A 22,922-nucleotide genomic window follows, 5' to 3' on the forward strand; every position below is an offset into this window, starting at 1 on the left:
CAAAGACTTCTTTTCTGTATCAGATCACAGCTTGAATGTTGGATATACCAAGGTGGAAGCAGTAGAGGTAGTGGGTACCTGAATGGCTCCTAACATCACAGACAAGACAATTCCGTGGTGTTCCATAGATGGGGGATCCTGTCGTTTCCCCATTGTCATGGACGGACCATTACCTGGTTAAGGTTGGTCTCACAGCCGCAATCCACCCCTGCAGGGGTGGCGGACCTATTTATTTATTTATTTATTTATTTATTATTAAAACATTTTTATACCGCCCAAAACTTAAGTCTCCAGGCGGTTTACAACAGAATAAAAACAAAGTAAAACATTCGTTAAGACAAAAATGGGGGGTGGGGGGGACACACAGATTACAACAATTTAAAAATTTTTAAATAATATTTTAAAACAGCATTAAAACCATTAAAACAACATTCATTAAAAGCCTGGGTGAAGAAATGTGTTTTTAAAGACTTTTTAAAAGCTATCAGAGATGGGGAGGCTCTTATTTCACTAGGGAGCACATTCCAAAGCCTCAGGGCAGCAGCGGAGAAGGTCCGTCCCTGAGTGGCCACCGGACCTATTAGGATGGTCCGTCCGAAAGGCTGCTGGACCCAGTGGGATTTCAAAAGGCCTTGGAGAATTTTGACGTTGGTGCGGTCAGTGATTCTGTCGATGCCCTGGTGGGAACCTGGAATCGCGAACTCATCAGGGCCGTAGACATGATTGCTCCTAAGCGTCCCGATCTGCTTCAAAAATGGCCCCTTGGTATACTGAGGAGTTGCGGGGGCTGAAGTGGTTGGGATTCTGGCACTAGTGCTCTACCAGGGCAAATACTTATGTGCAACACACAAGAGGCACATGACTTTTGCAAAATTCACACCTGAATGTGGAGGTGGGGCTTAAGTGCTGAGATGGACAAAGGGTAGGGAGGGTGAGCCTGTGGATAGACTGGAGTTGAATCTGATTTCAAGCTGGTGCATTGTCTTTAAGCCCTTGCCATTAGGAAGCATTTTTACAAACAAGCAAATGGGCTTGAAATACTTTAAATTGGTTTTCATCGTTTACTATGAGTCACTCCAAACGCTCTGCGGCTGTCTGGGGTGGGTGGAGAGAGCTCAGCTGTTGGAGGATTAAGGAACCCAGGAAGTCATGCTGGAAGAGGCTGAGCTAGAGCCATAACTGTGGCTTACCTATTTGGACATCACAGCAAGTCACATATAGCACAAACCATGGTTTCTAATCCCTGCGTCAAACCATGGTTACCCATTCTGGTTAGAGGACCAACTGTGAGCTATGGTTTGCCAATGTGGATGTCATGCCAAAGTTTGCTGAAGCTTCAACAAACCACAGCTGGGCATGTCATCTGAGCTACAGCCTCAGATCCTTCAAACTGCTTTGAGCTACTAGTTCAAAGTGCCTTTCTGGAGGGGGCCAGTCACATGGATTGTTTCCAGAATCACTCAAATATTTTCATTTGGGCTGGCATTTAATAGGCCCAGTTATTCCATTTTCATTTCATGTTAATGGACAATTTAGTGAATGTTAAAATCTGGGATTCTGATCAACAAGAACAAGAGAGGGAGAACAACAGCTTCCTCGTTCTGACAAGAAAACAAGATGGTGCCAGCAATGCTCCATTTTCCAGTACAAGCACCACAGAAACAGGAGGAGGTTGTTTTTGTAGCCACGTTCTGAGATTGTGCCTGAACAACCTCAGAACAGTGGGAGAGAAGGAGTGAGAAAAGCATGAAGAATTCCAGTCCCCTTTGCATTCTGTTCTGGAAAAGCTTTCAGCCCAGCTGAGAGAGAAATGGCAAGGAATCAGAGTAGCACGAAAGGAACTTGTTAGACAACAAAGAGGAACCTAGCAGACGCCTGATCCTGGGAAATCGGCTACAGCAGCTTGAACAATGAGTGCAAATTAGATACGGGGCTGTAGGAAAAATATTTGTATTACACGTTTCTTGGAAGATACTAAACTGACTGATTGTTTTACATTTCTTGCAGCCTTTTTAAACACACAAAAATAGTAAGCAAAGAATTAAGAGCATATCACATGTGCTTGTCTGCCTTTATATTTAGGGCTGCTTCATGTGTTGTCAAAACTTATAGACAAGAACATAAGAAGCTGGCTTATACTGAGTCAGACCGTTGGCCCATCTAGCACAGTATTGTCTACACCAAGGCTGCAGAACTTTGGCCCACCAGCTGTTTTTGGACTAAAGGTAAAGGTAAAGTGTGCCGTCAAGTAGATTTTGACTCCTGGCACCCACAAAGCCCTGTGGTTTCCTTTGGTTGAATACAAAAGGTGTTTATTATTGCCTCCTCCCGTGCAATATGAGATGATGCCTTTCAGCATCTTCCTATATCGCTGCTGCCCAATATAGTACCAATGGGGATTCAAACTGGCAACCTTCTGCTTGTTAGTCAAGCATTTCCCCGCTGTGCCACAACTCCCTGAATTCCAAGCCACAGAGGCCAATAGGCAGGGATCATGGGAGTTGTAGGCCAAAATCTTCAGGAGGGCTGAAGTTGTGCAGCCCTGGCCTGCACTAACTGGCAGTGGCTCTCCCAGGTTTCAGGGAGAAGTCTTTCCCAGCCCACTTGGAAATGCTAGGGAGTGAACCTGTGGCCTTCTGCATGCAAGCAGGTGCTCTACCACTAAGCTATGGCCCCATCGCCAAAGGGGAATAGCTTAAAGCAGACAACACTCACATATAGGAACTCTTCTCATGATCATGGAGAAGAGCTTCTCGGCGGTCTGCAGGGAGAGCTGGTTTGCCCGACCCTCCCCGCAGATGATCATTCACCCTTCCCTGGGCAGGCAAATCACCTGCCCAGAGGAGCAGTGACTTCCCCCAGCAGCTCACCTAGTAGCTCTGGGGGTCAGGTACAGGGAAGTGCCGCCATGTGGCACCCCCCCCCCCAGCCCAAATAATGCACCACGCAAGTGCACTGTGCATTACTGGGATCCCCCCTCCCCAAGTGTGCCTGACATGTCTGCAGACACACAATTTTAAAAAATGAGGTCAAGGGAGCAATTGCACCCTTAACCTCATTTTAGCAGGAGGCTACTTTGGTGGGTTTGCTGCCGTGTGGCCACCGGGATCGGGCGCGACCCCAGCGGTTCACATGACTGTGCAAAACCAAGCTGGGCTCCCTTAGCCTGGTTTTGCATGCTCGTGTGAATAGCCTCATAGTCCCCACCTAAATGCAACCAGGGCAGACCCTGCTTAGCAAAGGGGACCACTCATGCTTGCTACCGCATGACTAGCTCCCCTCCTCAAGGTGTCTCCATGGAGGAAATAACACAAAACAAAACCTGCTGCAGGTGGAGGACAGTGTGTGTTCTAATGTGTGTTGCCAAGTTCTGCATAAACCAAGTGCATGTCCAAGAACATTTTCCAGAATCCACTGCAACAAGCAGGGACCACATGGCTTGTCAACATGGAAAGAGGTCGCTGGAGGAAGGAAGTCTGAAAACCACTGCATTAGATATAAAGAAGAGGATTCTTAAGCCTCTCTCTCATTTTCAATTCAGCAATACAAAACAGGACAACATATTTGTCTGGCACATGGTTCATCTGAGGACTGCCATAAGGGTCAATTAAGAAGGAGGCTGCTCACTAAATCAGAGGGCAATCAATGGGCCTGGAGGGGTGTACTGACCTCAGACTGCTCTGCATGCTGATCAAAGACAAGAGGAGCAATATCAGTTTTGCAGAAGGTGCAGATCGTGGCCATCCTCTACTGCTAGAGCTGTGAAATGCAGCACGGTCCGTGTGGTCCTGGTGCAGCATCTAGTGCAAGGAGGCATGCCGTGAGTTGGAAGTCACTGCCACAGGGGCTGCACTGGATTCAGCAGGGCAGGTAATGCACACTCGTCTATTATACAGAATGTTTCGCATGGAGCTTCCGTGAAATACTCCCGTTTCTTGGGGGGCTGCTTAGAACCATTCAGTAAGAAGGCAAGGAGGTTGACTGCGAGGTTTCACTGCAAATTCGAAGTCTGTAGCCAAGTCGGGCTACATTCTAACGTGCAATGAAAAACCCGAATCATATGTGAAGTGCTCCCCGATAGCTCGCACGGACTTCAGGGTAAATTTGGCAGATATTTGAACGCACACGTCCATTTCAGAGGAGATGCGAACTATAAGCCGCATGTGAAAAACTTCAAGGTAAACATTTAATCCAATATAGCAGGGGTGGCCATATAAGAAGAATGTAGCAGGGGGATAGTGGGAACTGTAGTCTAACAGCGTGAAAGCCTAAGATTGGTCTCCTGTGCTATATGAGCCCCCACCCCCGACTCCGCAAAAGTGGGGGGGAATAGCCAGAGTGTAACAGTGGCTGGAGCACTGAGTTTGGATGTGGGAACACGCAAGTGTGTGTGTCTTCGGGTAAGCCACCATTACTTAACCTATCCTATATCACAGGGTTGTCATGAGGCCGAGGCCCAAATCACACATTATGGGGAGATGTTTTGGGGCTGCTGAACATTATCCCCAAACCACATACAGCTGGGAGTAAAAACAACAACAAAAGGAAGTCAAGATGTCAGCATTTCCCTTCCTCCTCTTCCTTCATCAGCTGCCATTTGCTGGAGAAAGGGAAGCACCAGAGTGATGACACCACATCATACAGGTTTTTCAACTATACACCTCAGAGGGCGAAATGGGTCAACAGCACCCACACATTTCCCCATGTTTGTCAAGGATCCCCCAATGGGCCGTGGGCCGCCACAAGGGATCGCGCCGGCACTCGGGAACCTACCCTCCCAGTGTGGCCACTGTCGGTCCCTCCCGGTCATGCAGCCCTGGAGGCGGCTGCTTCCCCTGGCCAGCGAGCGTCTGCCTGGCCCCCACAGGATAGCAGCGCGCTTGAAGACAGTGAATCATCGCAGGATCAGGGGCAATTCATGCAAGATCTCAGTCTGAGTTCTCACAGGACTTGCCCCACCTGCCAAGGGTTATATAAACCAGAGCTGGCCAGTGATGAGGGTCCAGTCCAGGAGGAGGAGCTCTGTGACTCCCTTGGAGAGCTGGAGGCAGCAGTTCCTTGGGGCAGTCTGTGAAAAGAACAGATTGCTGGACAGTGGAATAGCCATAATCCCTCAGTGGCCATAATTCTGAGGCCGTCTGGAACCCTCTACACAGGAGGAGGTGGAACCTTACAATGTTGTTGGGCCTAAAGGCCTCTCTGACCTCCTGGAAGGAAGAGAAGGATGCAAGTGTCCCTAATAAGCCAATCAGACATTGCAAATAACCAAGCAGCTGTGTCTGTAATGAATAAAAGTCACCTCCAGGCAACCAGAAGGAGAAGCTTTACAAAAGCTGGTTCCTAGCTGCCTGCCCCCACCACACACACACATTTTGTAGGCCCCAGAGGCCTAGCACAGATGTCTGGGGGAGGGGGGGAGCTAGTGTGAGAGAGAAAACCTGGGGGCCTGCTAGCGTTTGTGGATTTCTTTGCCCCATCACAATCTCTGTCATGCAGTTGAGAGAGATCTCTTGCTAGAGCTGCTATTCATCCAATATGCGTGGGAAAGGCCCATGAAGTTGAATTCTCAGTGGTTGTTCCACAGCTCTGGAATTCCTCTCTTCCAAAAGTATCTGCAAAGACAAACCCTGAGCATCTTCTGAAAATACTACTAGGTTTTGGTAGGGGGTGGCTTGGGCAGAGATGATTAACAGAATGCCCTGATGGCTGAAGCTTGGAGGATTGTTGCAGCGGTGAAACCCACTCTCAATCCCCACGTCACAGACATGTGCTATGCTTGGACCAGCACTGGTAACCAGCTTACCAGGAATGCAGGTAGGAACCAGAGTGGGCAATGCAAAATCAGGCATCTTACATAGCAGACAAGAAGAATCCCTGGATTAACACAGAAATTCTTCCTTTTCCCCATGACAACTTAATGGATTCTTCATATAGTACATTTTTGAATACCAGTTGCAGGAAACAAAGAAGGGGAGGGTATTGCATTCAGATCCTGCTCGTGTGAGCTTCCCAGAGGCAACTGTCTGGCTACAGGAGGACTAGATGGTCTGAGCTATCCAGAAAGGCTATACCTCTGCTAACTGAGCAAAGAGACACCTTTTAAAGTGGCAATTCTCTTAGATTCAGCAGGGGGAGAGCAACAGGCCATATCCAACCCCAGCCCACCATCCCTCCAGTGGCTGTTGCTGGTATCTGCCTTATGTTTGTTTTTAGATTGTGAGTCCTTGGGGGACAGGGCACCATCTTAATTAATTATTAATTTATTTTTCTATGTAAACTGCTTTGAGAACTATGGTCAAAGAGCGGTATATAAATATTCATTGTCGTCATCACAGTAGTAGTAGTAGAAGAAAAGTTCTTATTATGCTCTTCATGAACATGGCTAGGTGGCTTTGGTGTCTCAGAAATAAGGAGGCTTCAATCTGTGCAAGTAACCTATGACTAGGTATAAAGATGTGTTGATTTCATTAGCTATCATGTTTTAGACATTTTAATCTTTCAAAAAAAATTATGAATTACCTACCCTCTACCTTAAAGCTAGGGCAGGTTTTAATTATTAAAAGAATACATTTGGGTCATTTCCAAGTTGAGGAAAAAGTGAAACTCTTTCATGTGTCTGGGTCCTGTTCTTTGGTTACTGTGCTAGAAATAGCTTTTTTTCTTTTTTTGCTTGGACCATCTACAAGAAGCAAAATTTGAGCCAAGACATTTCTTGTTCCAGAGCCTTGGAGAGCCATCAGATAGCAGCTTCCCAGCCTCCAATCAGAAACTGGCATTGGACTACTTTTCCCCCAAAGGGACAGGCAGATCAGTCTTCTTGGAAAGACTTGCAAGTGGAAAATATACTATAGAAGAGCAACAAGGGACAGTAAATACATAGCACTATGGAGGATCTAAAATTCTCCGATAACGAAGGGTAATTTGCCTTGGTCACAAGGAATAACTCTGCACCTTAGAAGATCTGGTAATGTTCAGCAATTTGGCTTCATGCTCAGTAGTTCTTGGTAGAACTGAACTCAGGATAAAAAGTGGTACCGTATTTACCCAAATACAAGATGCCTCTGAATTTAAGACAAGCCCCTTTTAAAAAAGAGGTTAAATACAGGTTATGCCCATATTTACCCAAAAGGAAGAGGACTCTGAATTTAAGATGACCCCCTGATTTCTAACATCAAAGAACTTGGAAAGAACTTATTCTTGGATTCAAGTAAATACAGTAAAACCAGAGAAAAGCATATTCACTTGTATGTCCATTTTTTGCCTACTTTCCAGTAGGCTTATGAGATCACCAGCATTCTGTGTGTCCATTCCCCCAATCAACTTCGCAACACCTGGACAAATCTGAACCAAATTGGGTACAATTGTAGGGGACACCTCGGGACATCTCAACAGCATAGCTTGTGATGATGTCATCCACACCGATTCATGATGGCAGACGCATAGACATTTGAAGCGCAAGTGGGTTAACTTGTGAACCGCCTAACTTATTTGAACCAAATTTGGTACAGTTGTAGTGAGTGACACATAGGAACACCTCAGTGGTGTAGTTTATAATGATGACATCCAATCCAAGATGGTGGATATGTGAACGTTTGAGGTGCAAGAGGTCTAACTTGTGAACCACCCAACCAATCTGAACCAAGTTTAGTCCAGTTGTAGGGATAGTGAAAGAAATTTCTTTCAGATTTCTTACTAGAACGTCTTCTTCTTTGGATTGTGCAGGAAATTTAAAATCAAAAGGGCCTATTCACAAGAGAGATTGGAAGGAACAAGAATGCATGCCTTGATGGCTGGGCACCATGCTTATGTGATAAAGAAGCTCCGGGCACTATTGGTCCTTTCCAGTCAATGTGATGGAGACTCACACGAGTCACACAGTTATGCTCAGCTCGCCCTACTGTGATGAGGATGTTGACATATTTTAGTCATATTTCACACCTAGGGAAAATGTGGCCTTTCCGTCCTTCCTTTTTTATTCTTCCTTTGCAGTATTCTTGCAGTACTGTCTGCACTGATGGGCAGTGACTTCTCCCAGGTTTCAGGCAAGATTATTTCCCAGCCCTACCTGAAGATGCCAGGGATTGAACCTGGGACCTTCTGCATGCAGAGCAGATGCTCTCCCACTGAGCTACAGCCCCATCCCCAACATCATTATATTTTACTATACAAGTATTCCAAAGGATGGGGGGGAACCAGAACTACTGCTGCATCTTATGGCAGTCAGCTCTAAAAACACAGACACATTGAAACAGCTGCAATATTCAATATGCACATGAACATCCACACCTACAACTAGACACTTCTAAACATCAGTCTATAGTAAAACCATACACCAGCATACCGTTCCCAACCCAACGCTTTGGGAATCACATACAAACATGATCCCCAAAAAAGAGACCAAATAACTCAGGAGATCATAAATATCTCAAGTTTGTTTCCTTTTTTGTATACAATTTGTTCATTCAAAAATAAAGTAGCTAATTATATAAAACATGTATTGATTGATGGAGGGTGGGGGGACAGATTCCCAGTAGAGTCGTCCCTCGGCAACTGCAAGGGTTCTGTTCCCGGGAAACCTCGCAGTTGGCGACTTCGCGGCAGTGGCAATGGCAAATAGGGGGTTAGGGGAATAGCGGTTGCAGAAAGACCGAAAATAAGAGGGAAACAGAATCAACCCCCTGACCCCCAGAAATGTCCCTCTGACCCCGAGAAATGACCCCCCCAAGTATCACCCCCAGACCCCCAGAAATGACACTCTGACACCCAGAAATCCCCCCCAAAAAACCCGCCACATTTAAATTAAAAAAAAAAAACCTCACCAAACCACAGATACTCAGCTTGTGGTTAGCAACAGTGGTCGCAATTTACCAATCACAGATATTCAAATCCACGACTGGAAAAACCGCGATTGGTGAGGGACGACTGTAGGCTAAAACAGTCCTTTTAGCAATTTGGGCTGACATAAGAATAAATGATAATTGAGCCACTGAGAAATGACCAGACATTGGTACACGTATTTTAAAACTGAAATTACATGATTTCAGTGTGGTATAAATTCAATACTGAAGTACCAGTGAATCAAGTACAAAATGCACAGAAGTAGAGGTAAGTCCAGCAGTTATGCCAACATTAAACAGTCAGCAAGAACACATCCTATCTAACAGAGTGTACCAATTTGCCTCATTCCTGTGCAAAATTATCATGGGATTCTAGCGGAAGGACATGGATTTAGCTCTCTTGGATCAAATTTTAGAATATGGACAAGACATTTTCCTTTAGGACACGGACACTAAAACAGCTAGAGAGGTGAATGCATCATAACAGAAGCAGGGCTTTAAAAAGGGGAAAGAGTGGGGTTCTGCAAGGAATATTTAGAAAGCCAACTGCTTTAAAATCAACAAATTATTATTAAGAGCAAAAAAACTACGTGGAGGAAAGTTTCTTTCGCTTCTTCTTCTTCTCCTCTGGATTGCAACTGACATTTGGAAGTCTCAAATTCTGCTTTCATGGTGCCACCAAGTGGAAATAGTGTGGATTGGCAGACACTGAAGACCAGAAACCCAAAACCTTTTAAAACCTCCAACACATGAAGAATGCCTGCTATTCTTGAATTCAAAGTAGTAAAACAGGGGCAGGGAGTAACATGCATCTTGGAGGGGAAAGAGAAGAGACAGAAAAAGTACGTAAGACTTGTGACGAAACGGGGGTGACTCTATGCTTTCCTGGAATCTACCTTCAGTAGAGAGATTGCTCTGATCCCAAATCTAGGAGCACGCCGCTCCTTCAAGGTAGGCTGCCACCAGCTGAAGACTAATCTAAAGCCTCTGACCAGACTTAGACACGGCTTCAACAACCTAGAACTGTCTGGCTTGGGACTTACAGGCACTGAATCCACACAACCCAGCTCCAGACAACAAGATTTTATTCTGAAAATAACTCAACTTTTAGATCAGTCTTCAACTGGTGGTAGCCTACCTTGAAGGAGCAGCGTGCTCCTAGACTTGGGATCAGTGCAATCCCTCTACTGAGGGTAGATCCCAGGAAAGCATAGTCACCCCCATTTCCTCACAAGACCATAACCACAGCCCTGCTGGATCAGACCCAAGGCCTATCCAGTCCAGCATTCTGTTTCACACAGTGGCCCACCAGATGCCTCTGGGAAGCCCATAGGCAAGAGGCGAGGGCATGCCCTCTCTCCTGCCGTTGCTCCCCTGCAACTGGTATTGAAAGGCATTGTGCCTCTGAGGCTGGAGGTAGCCTATAGCCCTCAGACTAGTAGCCATTGATAGACTTGTCCTCCATGAATATATCTAGGCCCTTCTTAAAGCCATCCAGGCTGGTGACTGTCACCACATCTTGTGGCAGAGAACTCCATAGATTAAGTAAAAAAAAGAATGTTGTGCTGGTAGGCCGTGTTCTCCTGACACACTCTAGAAAAGTGATGGATGGATGGACACATCTGAAGCATCACAGGGTACACAGCTGGAACTCAGGAGGCACCCTAATGAATATTAGTGTGATGTTAATGTTTACTTATAATTATTAATGCGCGACATACTATGAACATTGCCCCTCTACCAACTTTACATTTTACACCCCAGCTATAGTATTGCGGAATACTTACACTTAAAGGCTGAGATCCAGATCCATACAGACAGACAGCTTCCCCTTCTATCCATTGTACTGCCCAAGTCTCAAAGATTTAGTAATACAAGAATATCCATTCCAGCAGCACCCAGTCTATACCTACTGAGAAGTTTGCTGTGAATTCTATGCAAGCACATAGCTAAGGGAGAGTGGGCCATGTTCAGCCCTTTCCCCGGCGGCTCCTCACACGCACTAGCCACACTCCCCGTGTATGATGTCACACATGGGGGTGTGGCCAGCACCAGGAGGGTCCAGTGTGGCCCTCTAGACCTCATTTCGCAGCCAACTTTATTGACAGCTGGGTGTCTTCTTGGCTCTCTTGGAGAGAACAAAGAAAATACCCAGCTGACAACAAAGCCAACTAGGAAATGAGGCTGATTGGAGCTCAGTAGGAGGTGGGAAGAGTGAGCCAGGCAGCTCCGAGGCCTAGACTTGAGTCTTTGAAGCCAGCCGTCTGCCTAATTACAGCTCCACCCCTGATTCTAAGGTTCAGGTTTCAATGAATGTCTTGAAGCACCCTCTAGACTTAAACTACTGCAGAGATCTAGAGGCCTGATGATTAAGGGATAGGCACAGGGCACTTAGGATGTGAACAGATACATAATTTTAGCAATGAACCAGCTGTGGATGTGTACATCATATTTTGGTCAGAAGAATGACATCTTTTCCCGTTCACCCCCCCCCCCCATCCCTTCTCCCCCTCCCGATCCCAACCTTCCCTCCCCTAACCAGCCTTTGTGCACTGCGCTGGCGGTGGGGAGGTGGGAAAGGAAAGAAAGAGGGAGAAGGGGAGCAGAAGAGGAGGGAGGGAAGAAGAGAAGGAATACACATTGTTGCACCAATAGATGTGGGTAAATCAAAAGGATTTTTTATTCTAAGAATAGTTCAAGGAAGTTATCCCAGATTTCTGACGATTTATCCAGTTTATTTACTTTTATGAGGCTCCATTTTTCATGTGCTGCTAACTCGAGCAGATCATGCATCCTAGGGAGAGTGGGAGACTGTATAATCTTCTTGCCCAATCTAGATCAAAGACATCCATTACTCTCATCCACAGCCGAAGTTAGATCTATGCAGTGCTGACTGGCTGGGAGGTGATAAGGTCAGTAACCCGCTTTCCCCACTCCATCTCAAAGCAGTTTTCAAAATCAACGGTCTCTGTCAGCCCCCATCTTGGAGGTGCCAGGTAGGGAACTTGAGCTTGCAACCTTCTGCGTGCAAGCATACAGATGCTCTTCCACTGAACTATGGCTCCGTCCCCTAAGGGATGCTGTTCCCTAAGGGAACTGCCTGAAGCATAAGTCAGTGGCAGCCCATGAACGTGCCTCCAGAGGGGTAGTGGGAGGCACCTTTAAGAGTAACTTAATTCGGTGCTCACCTCCGCCGCCGCGGCACCTGAACACTCTTCGGAGCCACAACATTCCGCCCAGCAGCCCCTATGGTGGGGAAGTGCCTCCGCAACTCACCTGGCCACTGGCAGGGGCTCGGCTCCGTGGAAGCCCGGTGAGTGGCAGAGGAGCTTCCCCACCATAGGGGCTGCTGAGCGGCACGTTGCGGCTCCGAAGAGTGTTCAGGTGCCGCAGCAGCAGAGGTGAGCACCAAATTAAGTTACTCTTAAAGGTGCCTCCCGCCGCGCCCCCCCCCCCCACCGCAGCATGTTCATGGGCCACCACTGGCATAAGTGGATGGGCAAGACAGACTATTGACTCTGATTTAGTAACCAGGATATCTGTCAAATGGGTTGTGTGGAAAGGAGAGGGGTGGTGCTGGGCTTCAGGGCTGGGAAATGCAGCAGCTCCTAATTTGTATGTATGTTTGTACACACCTTCAGGGACCAAATTAGCAAAGTAACTCTACAGCAAAATGACAATGAAGAGGTGTATCAACAGGTACCTCCATGTTCAGAGATGGTATACTTCTAAATATCAGATCCTGGTGATGAAATACAGGGGATGCCCAACCTTAGTGCTCTCTTATGTTAGGAGAATCACTTCCTCTGGACATTCATTGAAGCTTCAACCTTAGAATTCACAACTGCCCCAACTTTCTCAGTAGGTATAGGTCCTGTTGAAACAGGGGTTTTCTTGGGACTACTAAACCTTTGTGTTTTGGACAGTAACACAGATAGAAGTGGGAACCACGTGTTTGCAGATTTTGGGTCTCAGTTTTCCCTGCTAACTGGTAGCGATGTGCCTGAACTGTGCTTCAAAGCACAGTCCGAGCACTTTTAAGAAAAACAAAAAGGGAACTTTAAGGAAAAGGAGAGCAGGTGCTTACCTGCTCTCCGCCGCCCCTTCCAGCTTTCTGCTGGGGCGGCGTGCATCCCCAAAAGCCCCATGTGCCATCCGCACGCACATGACATCCACACTGCTCTCCTTTTCCTTAAAGTTCCCTTTTTGTTTTTCTTAAAAGTGCTCAAACTGCACTTCAAACCACAGTTCGGGCACATCTCTACTAACTGGGCAAAGAGGCATGTTTCAAAGTAGGTTTCTCCTTCTATTTAATGGGGTGGGGGCCAGCAATGGTCTCCATTCCACCCAACCTATTAGCCCTATTCAGACATCGTGTTGTGCCTGTATTCAGAGATCTGTGCACACACACATGTTTTTTGTGTGAATGACTGCACCCGCATTCATTTTTAAAGTGAACCTGGGTAGAAGTCCCCTGAAACGCAGGAGAAAGATATTATACTCTCTTATATAGGAATTATACTCTCTTGTATCTGCATTCAACATAACATGTGAATAACTGTACCTTCATACAGATCTGTTCTTGTGTACACGGCACACAGATTGTACAAGTGTTGAACATACATGTGAATAGGGCTAGTGCCTCTCCGGTGGCTGTTTGCTGGGGTCACTCTTGTAACTCAGCATTATTATTATCATTATTATTATTATTAGCCCATTTAGGAGAGGGAACCTTATTTTCATTTTATCTGCTATGTAAAACCACTTTGAAAACTTTTTTGTTGAAAAGTGGTATGTAAAATATTATAGTGGCCGAGGAAAATTACTCAAATTAGTCTCATTGGAATTAGATTAAAAATTAGACATTGCCTAACTTGTCCTTTTAATTTCAATGGGACTACTTAGTGCATTTTTCCTCATCATGTCAGCCAACAATAATAAAAAGGTTTATCTGGATTTAAATGGTTTTCTTTTACCCTCATGCCAAACCCAGTCACCTACATAGGCTATTAACTGTAATCAAGATGAAGGGATATTTAAATTCTGAGGAAGTCTCAACCTAAAGATGTTTTGGCAGACTTTTATTATGATGGAAAAGAGCCAGAAACTCTTGTTTTCTATAGTGCCTATGGAAACTGGAAACTCCCTGAAAGCAAATTTCTCAAAGGTCACTTTTCACATGGGAGGGGAGAAATCAGCCATATGCCGTTACAGAAATGGATGTGCAGTATAAAGAGTAAAAATAGTTGTAGATTCTACACCCTGTAGATCTTTCAGCAGTGGAGCAAGCACCAGTTCTTCGTTAACTCTTAAAAAGATAAGAGTTTCCATCCTATGAGAGCTAACTTCTACCACCAGGAAGTGATGGTAGCAATTGCTGCATATTCAGAGATAAATGATGGAGTTGCACTCCTAAGTGGCTGACAGGAACTGGAGAAAAGTTTGAGTGAATGAAAAAGAAAGTTTTGGATGCAGCAAAAAGAAATAAAACCATACCTTGAACCCCTTCCAGAAGCAGATCAACTCCTTTCCTATAGAAGCCAAAAGCAGCCTCATAATCTTCTTCTTCCTCTTTCTTCAAAGCTAGTTTGATCAGTTCCCCTGCCTTCTCCAAGTAGTCTCGCCTGCCAAGCTTGGCTTTTAAGCTCCCAGTGAACAGACCACGGCTCTCCCTCTCACTGTCAGGTTTGCTCCATTCATGGTCTGAAAGGGCAGAGGCCTGGGCCGAAGGTTCAGCAACAAAGCTGAGACCAAAGGATCTATTGGGAGAATTCTGGTTAGATGCCATTCCATCATCAATCTCAGCAAGAGAGTCCACATCAACGGTTAAAGAGATCAGGTCACTGTCACTGGAGAAACCTGCAGGGCAACACAAACACGGAGTTGAGAAAGATCCAGAGGATCATCTCATCCAATCCCCTCCTCCAAAGCAGTATCTCTCATACCAAAAGCATCCCTACTAGCAGCTGTCTGTTCAGTGGTCTTGGTGTGGCACAGAAATTAAAAGCATTGAACGTATGTGCAAAAAAGCCCTGATACAGAGTTTGGCTCAACATTGAGCTAATTAAATGGTCTTAAGCATGGCATCAGTCTCAGCCCACCACCTGTAAACTTGGGGATAAGAATCATGGCCTTTCCTTACAGGATTGTCATCCGGTAAGTATATAATCCAAGGTAACATAAATGACATGTGTTGCGTGCTCGTTTTAAAAGCATATAAATGGTGCTTGGTATTCTGTACAAGAGTATGTCAGTCTAATAATGTTGTGTTTGTGCAAACTGTGTTACACAAGAGAAAACCCATTATTTCCAATGGACCTACTCTTACTTGATGCAGGAGGGGGCTAGGAGGAGGGACATTTAATATAAACCGCCCTGAGCCACTTTAGGAAGGATGGTATAGAAGTTGAATGAATGAATGATGCAATTTGCACAAATTTTATGTTTATGCCGCTTGCACAACTTACCCAAATTGCGCAAATGCAATGTTACTAGGCTGACATGCTCTTGTGTACAGTATGTCAGCCACTATGCATATAGTGTGACATATCATATATTGCACTATATGTTTGGCAGAGCCAAGCAGCTCAAACATGGGGGGCTAGGAGCAGGGACAAAACTGACACCTTTTTTGCCTTTTCCCATCATACTCTGTCCAACAGCCACCATTTTCTTCCCAAGAAGCCCCAAAACAATAGTACACAATGATGTAAAGCCATTCCAAGACTTTGGGGGGGGGGCAGTTAAGAACTAGACAACCTTTAATTAAGAGAACTAAGTGAAACACAAAGTCTAAGCGACACAAGTCCTATTCAGACGTTTCTCCACAAATACACATATACTGAATGTATGGTGAGGGTGGAGCTGGGCAGGCCTTTCTAGTCACACCTCTGATGGACTCCACACACACGTGGCACACATTGGCATGTTTACACAGCATATATTATCCTTACACACAAACACCAAATGCACAGTCAACAGGGGGTCATAGCTGGCAAGGACAGCGCCCCGCAAACCCCACCCAAAGCATTGAGTACAAATGTATGAGTGGAATATCTGCAAATCTCGTGGGCTGTGTATCAAGAAGTCCCAGATTCAGTTTTTGTCTCTGGCAGATGGACCTACTAGATGGTCTTAAGCAGACCACTCAGCCCCCCCTCCTCTATTTGCAGTTTACAGATGATACCCACTGACAAGATCGTTGAAAGGATTACTGGGATAATACCTGGAAAGTGCTTTGAGCACTCTAAAATGCCATATACAAGCCAAATAGTAAGACATTTTGGAAATATTTACAAGAGAAAGATTCATGGCTCAAAGCTCTTGAAATATTGAGTAACTGATCTAAGAACTAGGCAGGAGTTGTTAGTCATGACTAAACATCATTGAAATAACCCTTGGTAAAGACAGAGAATGAGACACGATTAACTTAAGTCCCAGTAATTCCAATGGGACTTGGTCAAGGCAGTCTGGATCCTGCCCACTATCTTTTTAAGTAGTCACTGCCAAAAGAGACATCCTATGTTGAAAGAAAGCCCATGTCTTGGTTAATTGTTTTTAAAGAGAGCTTAAGTAATAACAATAATAACCTATCCCTGTTTGATCTAAGATTGTAAAAAAAACAACTAACAACCTATCATGTTTTCATTCATTACCGCTACCTTGATCTACCTCTTTACCAGGGATTCTTCAAAAGTCCTGTCTATGGAGTGGCTCCAATGGTGGCCTATTCTCCCAAGTGTTAAGGTATCAGGGACTGTGGTATGTGGGCTACTAACACTCTTTTCATTCAAGCTTACAAGACTGCTTCTGCTTATATGCTTACAGACTAAAGCAACTCTGTTAAATACAGCACAAAAGTTAAGCTGACTGCCAACACAACAACAAATGCAGTACCTGTAGCATTTGAGATTAAAGCCTGGAAGAAAGATGCACCCAAGCACTGCCCTGATAATTCTTAGTCATTCTTACCTCCATATTCTGATTGACTAGTTGTCACGTCATCAAGGCCACTGGCATCCTTTCGAGCTTTTAGAGGGGGTTGAGAAGGGAGGAGGTATAGAGAGAGTGAGTTTTTACAGCCCAGAACAACCAACAAAGTAAAACAAAAGAGATTATAATTCAGCTACAGGTAGGCATATATTCTAAGTAGCATAGGGTATATATAGGATATGTTCTAAGTAGGATAGTCTTTCTGTATACAGTTCTTCAATTCTTGTAGAAATTAAAGGTTTGAGCTGTACTTCACGAGAGGCACACACTCAGAGGCTGCAATCCTAAACATAACTAGGGAGTAAGCCAGTGGCAGTTACTTCTGAGTAAAGATGCATAGGGTTGCCCTGTTAAAAAATGCAAGCTTTCAATTTAGGAAGACTCCATTGGAAACTACTCCAAAGGTGTGGTTTCAAGCCTGAAACCACCATTTGTTTTACAAATGTCTGTATAAATAGTTAATGACAGTACATTTACAAGTGAAATAACTAAGATTAGCAAAAAAAACAAAAACAAAAAAGCCACAAATAGAAACCTGGAGGTTCCTCTTGTGGATTTCTATTGATTTGACCTACAGTAAGAAATCTTGCAGATTCTTCTAGGCCTTGATCCAGAATCTGTGTGTATTCTCTGGCAAACACATGGAAGTCCTCAGAAAGCAGATTTTTCTATCTTCACTTCAGTCAAGGGGGTAACATGGCATGTGCAGAGCACAGAGCAGACACCTCCATTAGAGTAGATGGGAAAGTACCACATGTGCATTGTAACTCCAGGAATTATTAGATCATGGGATCTGAGTTCAAAGGGATCATCCCATCTCATAATATTTGATGGAACACCTTTCAGTCTTTATTATCTTTTGGGGAAGTTTGGCTTTCTCCTTGACTTGGCTTCCTATGACAAACACTGGAGAACTCGCAATTTAGAGGAATCAAATGCAGCTGACCTTGCAAGATCAGGCTAAAAGATTAAATAGACAAACACTTCTACAAATGGGAATTCACACACGTACTACTCCTAAGCAGTGATTCTTCCATACCTATTAGTCATGATGGCTATGTGAAACTACCAGATTCAGAGACAGTATACCTGTGAATACCTGTTGCTGGGGAGCAACAGCAGGAGATGGCCTTCAAGCCCTGCTTGTGGGCTTCCCAGGAGCATCTCATTGGCCACTGAAGCCAGGATGCTATACTAAATGAACCTGTAGCATGATTTAGCATAGTGCATATATCTTGTTACAATGTTTGTGATCCTGAAAATGTGTCCTAAAATAATTTGAAGTGCTGGCATTATAATAGGCTTTATTTGATATGCAATAAGGGTGTGAACGGATGGTCTTTTTGTTGTTCAGTCCAAATTTGGACCAAATTCAGACCGAACTGCAGGTCCACAAACTGGTTCAGTAGAACTGACCAACTAGCCTGGTCCATTCAACAGAACAAGCTCGAACCAGTTCAGCAGTTAGAGTAGCTATGCTTGTAGAGGGGGATCCAGTGAGGATTCCCCTTTACAAGCAAAGGGAAATCCTTGAAAAGGCTTCCAAAGGGTGGCCAGAGGGCCAGTGAGAGGGCACCTTTAAAAGTAGATGTAAGGGGCTTACCGGTCTGGCAGTGGCTGTAGTAGTGGTACCGCGCTCCTCAAAGGGCCCCCTGGCCCAGATCCACTGCGCATGCAGCACTTCCCTCAGCAGTCTGCCCATGTGGGCATTTAAAGCTGCCCTCTCTCCCTCTGGCCACTCTTTAGAAGCCTTTTTCAAGGATTCCCTTTACTAGCACAGCCCCTCGAACCATCAGCCCCTCGAACCGGCATGGACTGGGCTCGGTTATGTTCGATGGTGGACTGGCCAGCCTTCCTGAAAGCCGGTCTGGTTTGTAATAAAGCTGCTCGCACTGGCCTAGTTTGTGGTGGACTGGTTTGCTGCGAACCGTTTGTGCAGACCCCTAATATGGAGGAACAACAGGATTTAGGAAACTCCCACCTAACACTGACTCTCAGCCTGGGAAAGCATACATGCTCGCATGGACCAGAGAAATCACAGCTGAAATGCTAATGCTGCCATCTAGAGGAGATGAAGATAAAAGATCGGTTTTTCATTTTTTGAATATCCCACTCACTAACCTTGGCTGGAGGTTTTACAGACAGGGCTCCCCTCGCTCCCCCCGATTCCACTCCTGATTAGAGTGTGCCAGTCCACATATTCGCTGGATTTAACCCGACCACCGTGCGGGCTATCAGGGACCAGGACAGACAGGGCTTTGTTTTTCTCCAAAGGGAGGCTGCGAATTCTGGCTTAGCCCAAGATATGTCCAGGGTAAAAAAATCCTCTATTTCCAGCAGCTAACTCTGGAGCTTCTGTTTTCTCCAAAAGTGTTGATGGAGGTGCTGATGGCTATGCGAAGGAAATGCTGATGGCTATGCGAATGGTCCATCTAATCCCTCGAATTAAAATGCCTTGAATCTGCTGCAACCCCGAGGCATAGAGCCATGTGTGAAAAACCTCCTGGAGAGAAATTACAAAAAGTAACAAGGAGGAAGCCAAGCTAACCTTCAGAGCTGCAGGTAGATAAACTGTCTGTCAGGGAATCCAACAGGGGTTCTGCAGGGCCAATCAATTCCGACCCATCATGCACCTCTCCATCCTTAAAAGAAAGAGATAAAATTAGCACATCACGAGCTACGACTATTAAAAATACTTATATGCTGCTCGTTATCAAAAGTATTTCTATACAGTCATCTACTAGCTCACCACTGGTGAGCACCCCCTTCTGGCAAACAGGATGCCCATCACCAAACAGATCTCCTCACCAGAAGTTTCATCATCTACTGCCATTTTATAGAAGGTAAGAAACAGCAGGAATCCTTTCTGATCAGTAGAAGGCTCCCACTGATTCTTACCACCTCCATATCCCAGTACAGATGACAGAAGATCATGATATAGCACAGAAGATCCTGACATGGCACTTAGGTCTTGTCTAAGAACTCTGTCTATGTGAGAGAAATGGATCTAAGGGGAGAGAGGGGATTGATGGCATCCACAGATGATGACTGGTTAGTTAACTAAGCCTAAAATTGTGGATGCCTGTCCATACACCAGCAAAAAGGTTCTCAAAGCAATGCACAGAGCAAAAGGTATGAGAAAATTAAAATGGTTCCCAAAGGGGCTCACAATTTAAAAAGAAACCGAGGGGAGACACAAGCAACAGCCATTGGGAGGGACACGGCATAGTTGCTACCCCACTACTAAATATAAAAGAGCCAGAACTTCAAAATGTGCTTCTCTGTCCAGTTAGCAGGGTAATGACTATATACTGTGAATTATTGCAACTTCAGCTTGCAGGGAGAACAAAAGCCACAAGGAAAATGACCAAGCCACTGAAACACAGTCAGTGCCAAATCAGGATTTATATTCACTCAGTTCAGAGCTAATTCATTTTTAAAAATAATACTATTCTTCTTTGATGCACTGCTGAGAACTTACTTTGTTCAGCAGAAGGCAAGAGAAGTGTAATCAGTTGCAAGAGACACTGCAATTAATGGCCAATGGCACTGGGTCTGTCTGTCAGTCTATGGCAGGGCTGCACAACTTTGGCCCTCCAGCTGTTGCTAGACTACAACTCTCATCATCCCTTATTATTGGTCACCGAAGCTGGGGATGAGAGTTGCAGTCCAACAACAGCTGGAGGACTAAAACTGTGCAGCCCTGATCTAGGGTAAGCGCACACATTAGAAGTGGAGTGCATAGCGCCCTATAAGAGCATTCCTAGGCCACCGTCCACCTATGCCAGAACACTTCTGCTTATTTATTTTATATAGGCCTTCTTGTCTGTAGCTGTACAGTATAAAACAAAGCTGTCCTTAAGACAGATATTCTGGCCACACATTAACCCTTCTTAGCAAGTAAAGTTGGGATATCTTCTTTATATATATTTCGCTAAGGCATACCCGTGGCTAATCCCGTGCGTGGCAGCTCTCGCAAGAGTTCGTAAGCAGAAGCACCTGACTGGGCAGTGGGCATTCTATATGCAGATAGAGAGGAGGATCCTGTGAGAGCAGAAGCACCATGATGATTGGGCAGTGGGGATTCCATATGCAGATAGGGGGGAGGAGCCTGTGATGGTGAAGGTCAGTTGGAATGCAACTGTTAGTGGGCAGGGGTTTGCAAAGAGAGGGCTTGTGAGGGAGGAAAGAGAAGAGAAGGAGCCTGCCACTGTGTGAATTAAACAAGATGAACAAGACCAGTTAAGTCAGGAAGAGAGAGAGGAAGAGCAAGTAGAAGAGAGAGAGAGAGAAAGGAGAGGAAGAGAGAAAGAAGGAAGGGTGAGGGATGGACCTGGGCCTGTCAGTTGCCTGAGAGGAATGAACAGCCATGGCGGCAGCAGGGAGGAAGGGTCCAGTCAGCCACTGCTGCTGCTGCTCCTGCAGGGAGGAGCAGAAGTGGGGTGAGGGTGGGAAGGTCTCTGGGGCTAGGGGGCTGCAGCTTGGCCAATCGGCGCCAGCAACGCCGCAGCCATGACCAAGGGGGTGAGGAGGATAGAAGCAATGGGATGGAGGAGGAGGAGCAGGAGTGTGGCTCAGGTGAGGATGGAGAGATGTCTGAGGTGAGGGGGCTGAGGCAGGGGTGAGGGGAGCAATCAAGTACTAGAGATGCTCTGCGTGAGTTAAGCTAGTTTTTTGTTAATACATCTACATAAATACCAAGTGGTATCAAACACACTAGCATTTCCTGCACCAGCATGAAAGAGAGAAAAACATCTTGTTCAAGGTAATGTCTCATGAGTGTATAGTTCAATTTCAGTTCAGTGGTCCTCTCTTCACTCAACCTAAGAGAGAGAATACAGTAACTGGGCCAAGATTCCAGACATATGTACATGGATATTTAAATATTGGGGTTTGTAATCCACACTTCACATATGTAACCCTTGAGATACCACAACATGCCCCAGGAAAAGGGTTGCTGGGAATTAGGACCCCAGGAAGACAAGGCAGGGCGCCGAAGAGTGATTTCAGCTCAGAATCAGTTTATTAACTGTGCTCCAGGCAAGGCAGGGCATCCTGACCAGGTAGCAGTAGAACAAGCTGGTCAGATTTCCCAGATGCTAAGGGACAGCTTAAATATAGTATAGTAAAGCAAAGTCTTGATAGTATTGTTTAAAATTGCACACAGAGAACAAAGCCTTGCATACTGTCTTGTCACAATTGTCATATGCCAGTTTAACTCAGGTTAGGGTTTGTTTGTTTGGTTTACTACATTTATATCCCGTTCTTCTTCCAAGGAGTCCAGGGCAGTGTTACGCGGTTATGCTTGTCATCACAACAACTCTGTGGATTAGGTTAGGCTGAGAGATAAGTGGCTGGTCGAGTCAACCGTGAGTTTCATGGCTGAACAGGGATCTGAACTCAGGTCTCCCCGGTCCTAGTCCATCACTCTAACCACTGGCTACATACTCACACTGAAGTATAAGCATTGCAGAGGAGCTTGAGAGGTCTTTTCATGCTCAAGGATGCTCATGCTTAAGCATGCTCACAGAGGTGCATCCTAACTCAGTCTAATAGGTCAAGAGGTCTTCGATGGTTTCCTCTTGGGAGACAGTCACACTCAAATCAGGGGGTGCTTCCAAGTAATTAGTAATTAAAGCTAATTGGGGTGGATAACATAATCTCATTTCAGACATCAGGCTTGTGCTAAAATTTAGAACCCAAATCATTGTTTAAAAGTTCTTGCTTGCTTCTGTCTTTCTGTGCTCACAATTCCCATTTCCATGTTGCAGGCTGGAGCAACTGTTATAACTGTTTTTTATCAGTTCAGACATCATGGCAAACTAGGGTTAGCACAAACCATGGTTTGCAAACCCACATCAAACCATGGTTTCTGACTGTGGTTTGCTAGCCAATCACCAGCCAATTCAGATGTCATGCTCAACTATGAGGCTCTACACACAATCAAAGTGTAGAGCCTCAAGGGGTCTGGCGGGTAGAGTGGGCTGAGTAGTCGCTCGTTGCTGGGTGGCCGGATCTCAGACAGCCGGATCTTAGGTGGGCTGGCGAGCCCTGTGGTTCTGACAATCACTAGAAACCAGGCTGGGCTCCCTT

At 45.4% G+C, this 22,922-nt stretch overlaps 1 protein-coding gene across 7 annotated transcripts in view; it reads right to left on the reverse strand.

Moving 5' to 3' along the window:
• Nucleotides 1–22,922, reverse strand: part of RPS6KC1 (ribosomal protein S6 kinase C1) — a 162,566-nt gene that overhangs the window by 88,323 nt on the left and 51,321 nt on the right. For 6 of the 7 annotated variants that reach the window (XM_053309709.1, XM_053309719.1, XM_053309736.1 and 3 more), the window contains 3 exons: nucleotides 19,378–19,471; nucleotides 16,809–16,865; nucleotides 14,334–14,696 (listed from right to left, as the gene is read on the reverse strand). In XM_053309709.1, coding sequence (XP_053165684.1) covers nucleotides 14,334–14,696; nucleotides 16,809–16,865; nucleotides 19,378–19,471 — 514 coding nt within the window. The remainder of the gene's footprint in view (nucleotides 1–14,333; nucleotides 14,697–16,808; nucleotides 16,866–19,377; nucleotides 19,472–22,922) is intronic. The other variant, XM_053309726.1, reaches the window with a different exon arrangement.

The sequence above is a fragment of the Hemicordylus capensis genome, chromosome 1 (assembly GCF_027244095.1).
Source record: "Hemicordylus capensis ecotype Gifberg chromosome 1, rHemCap1.1.pri, whole genome shotgun sequence".
NCBI lineage: Eukaryota > Metazoa > Chordata > Lepidosauria > Squamata > Cordylidae > Hemicordylus > Hemicordylus capensis.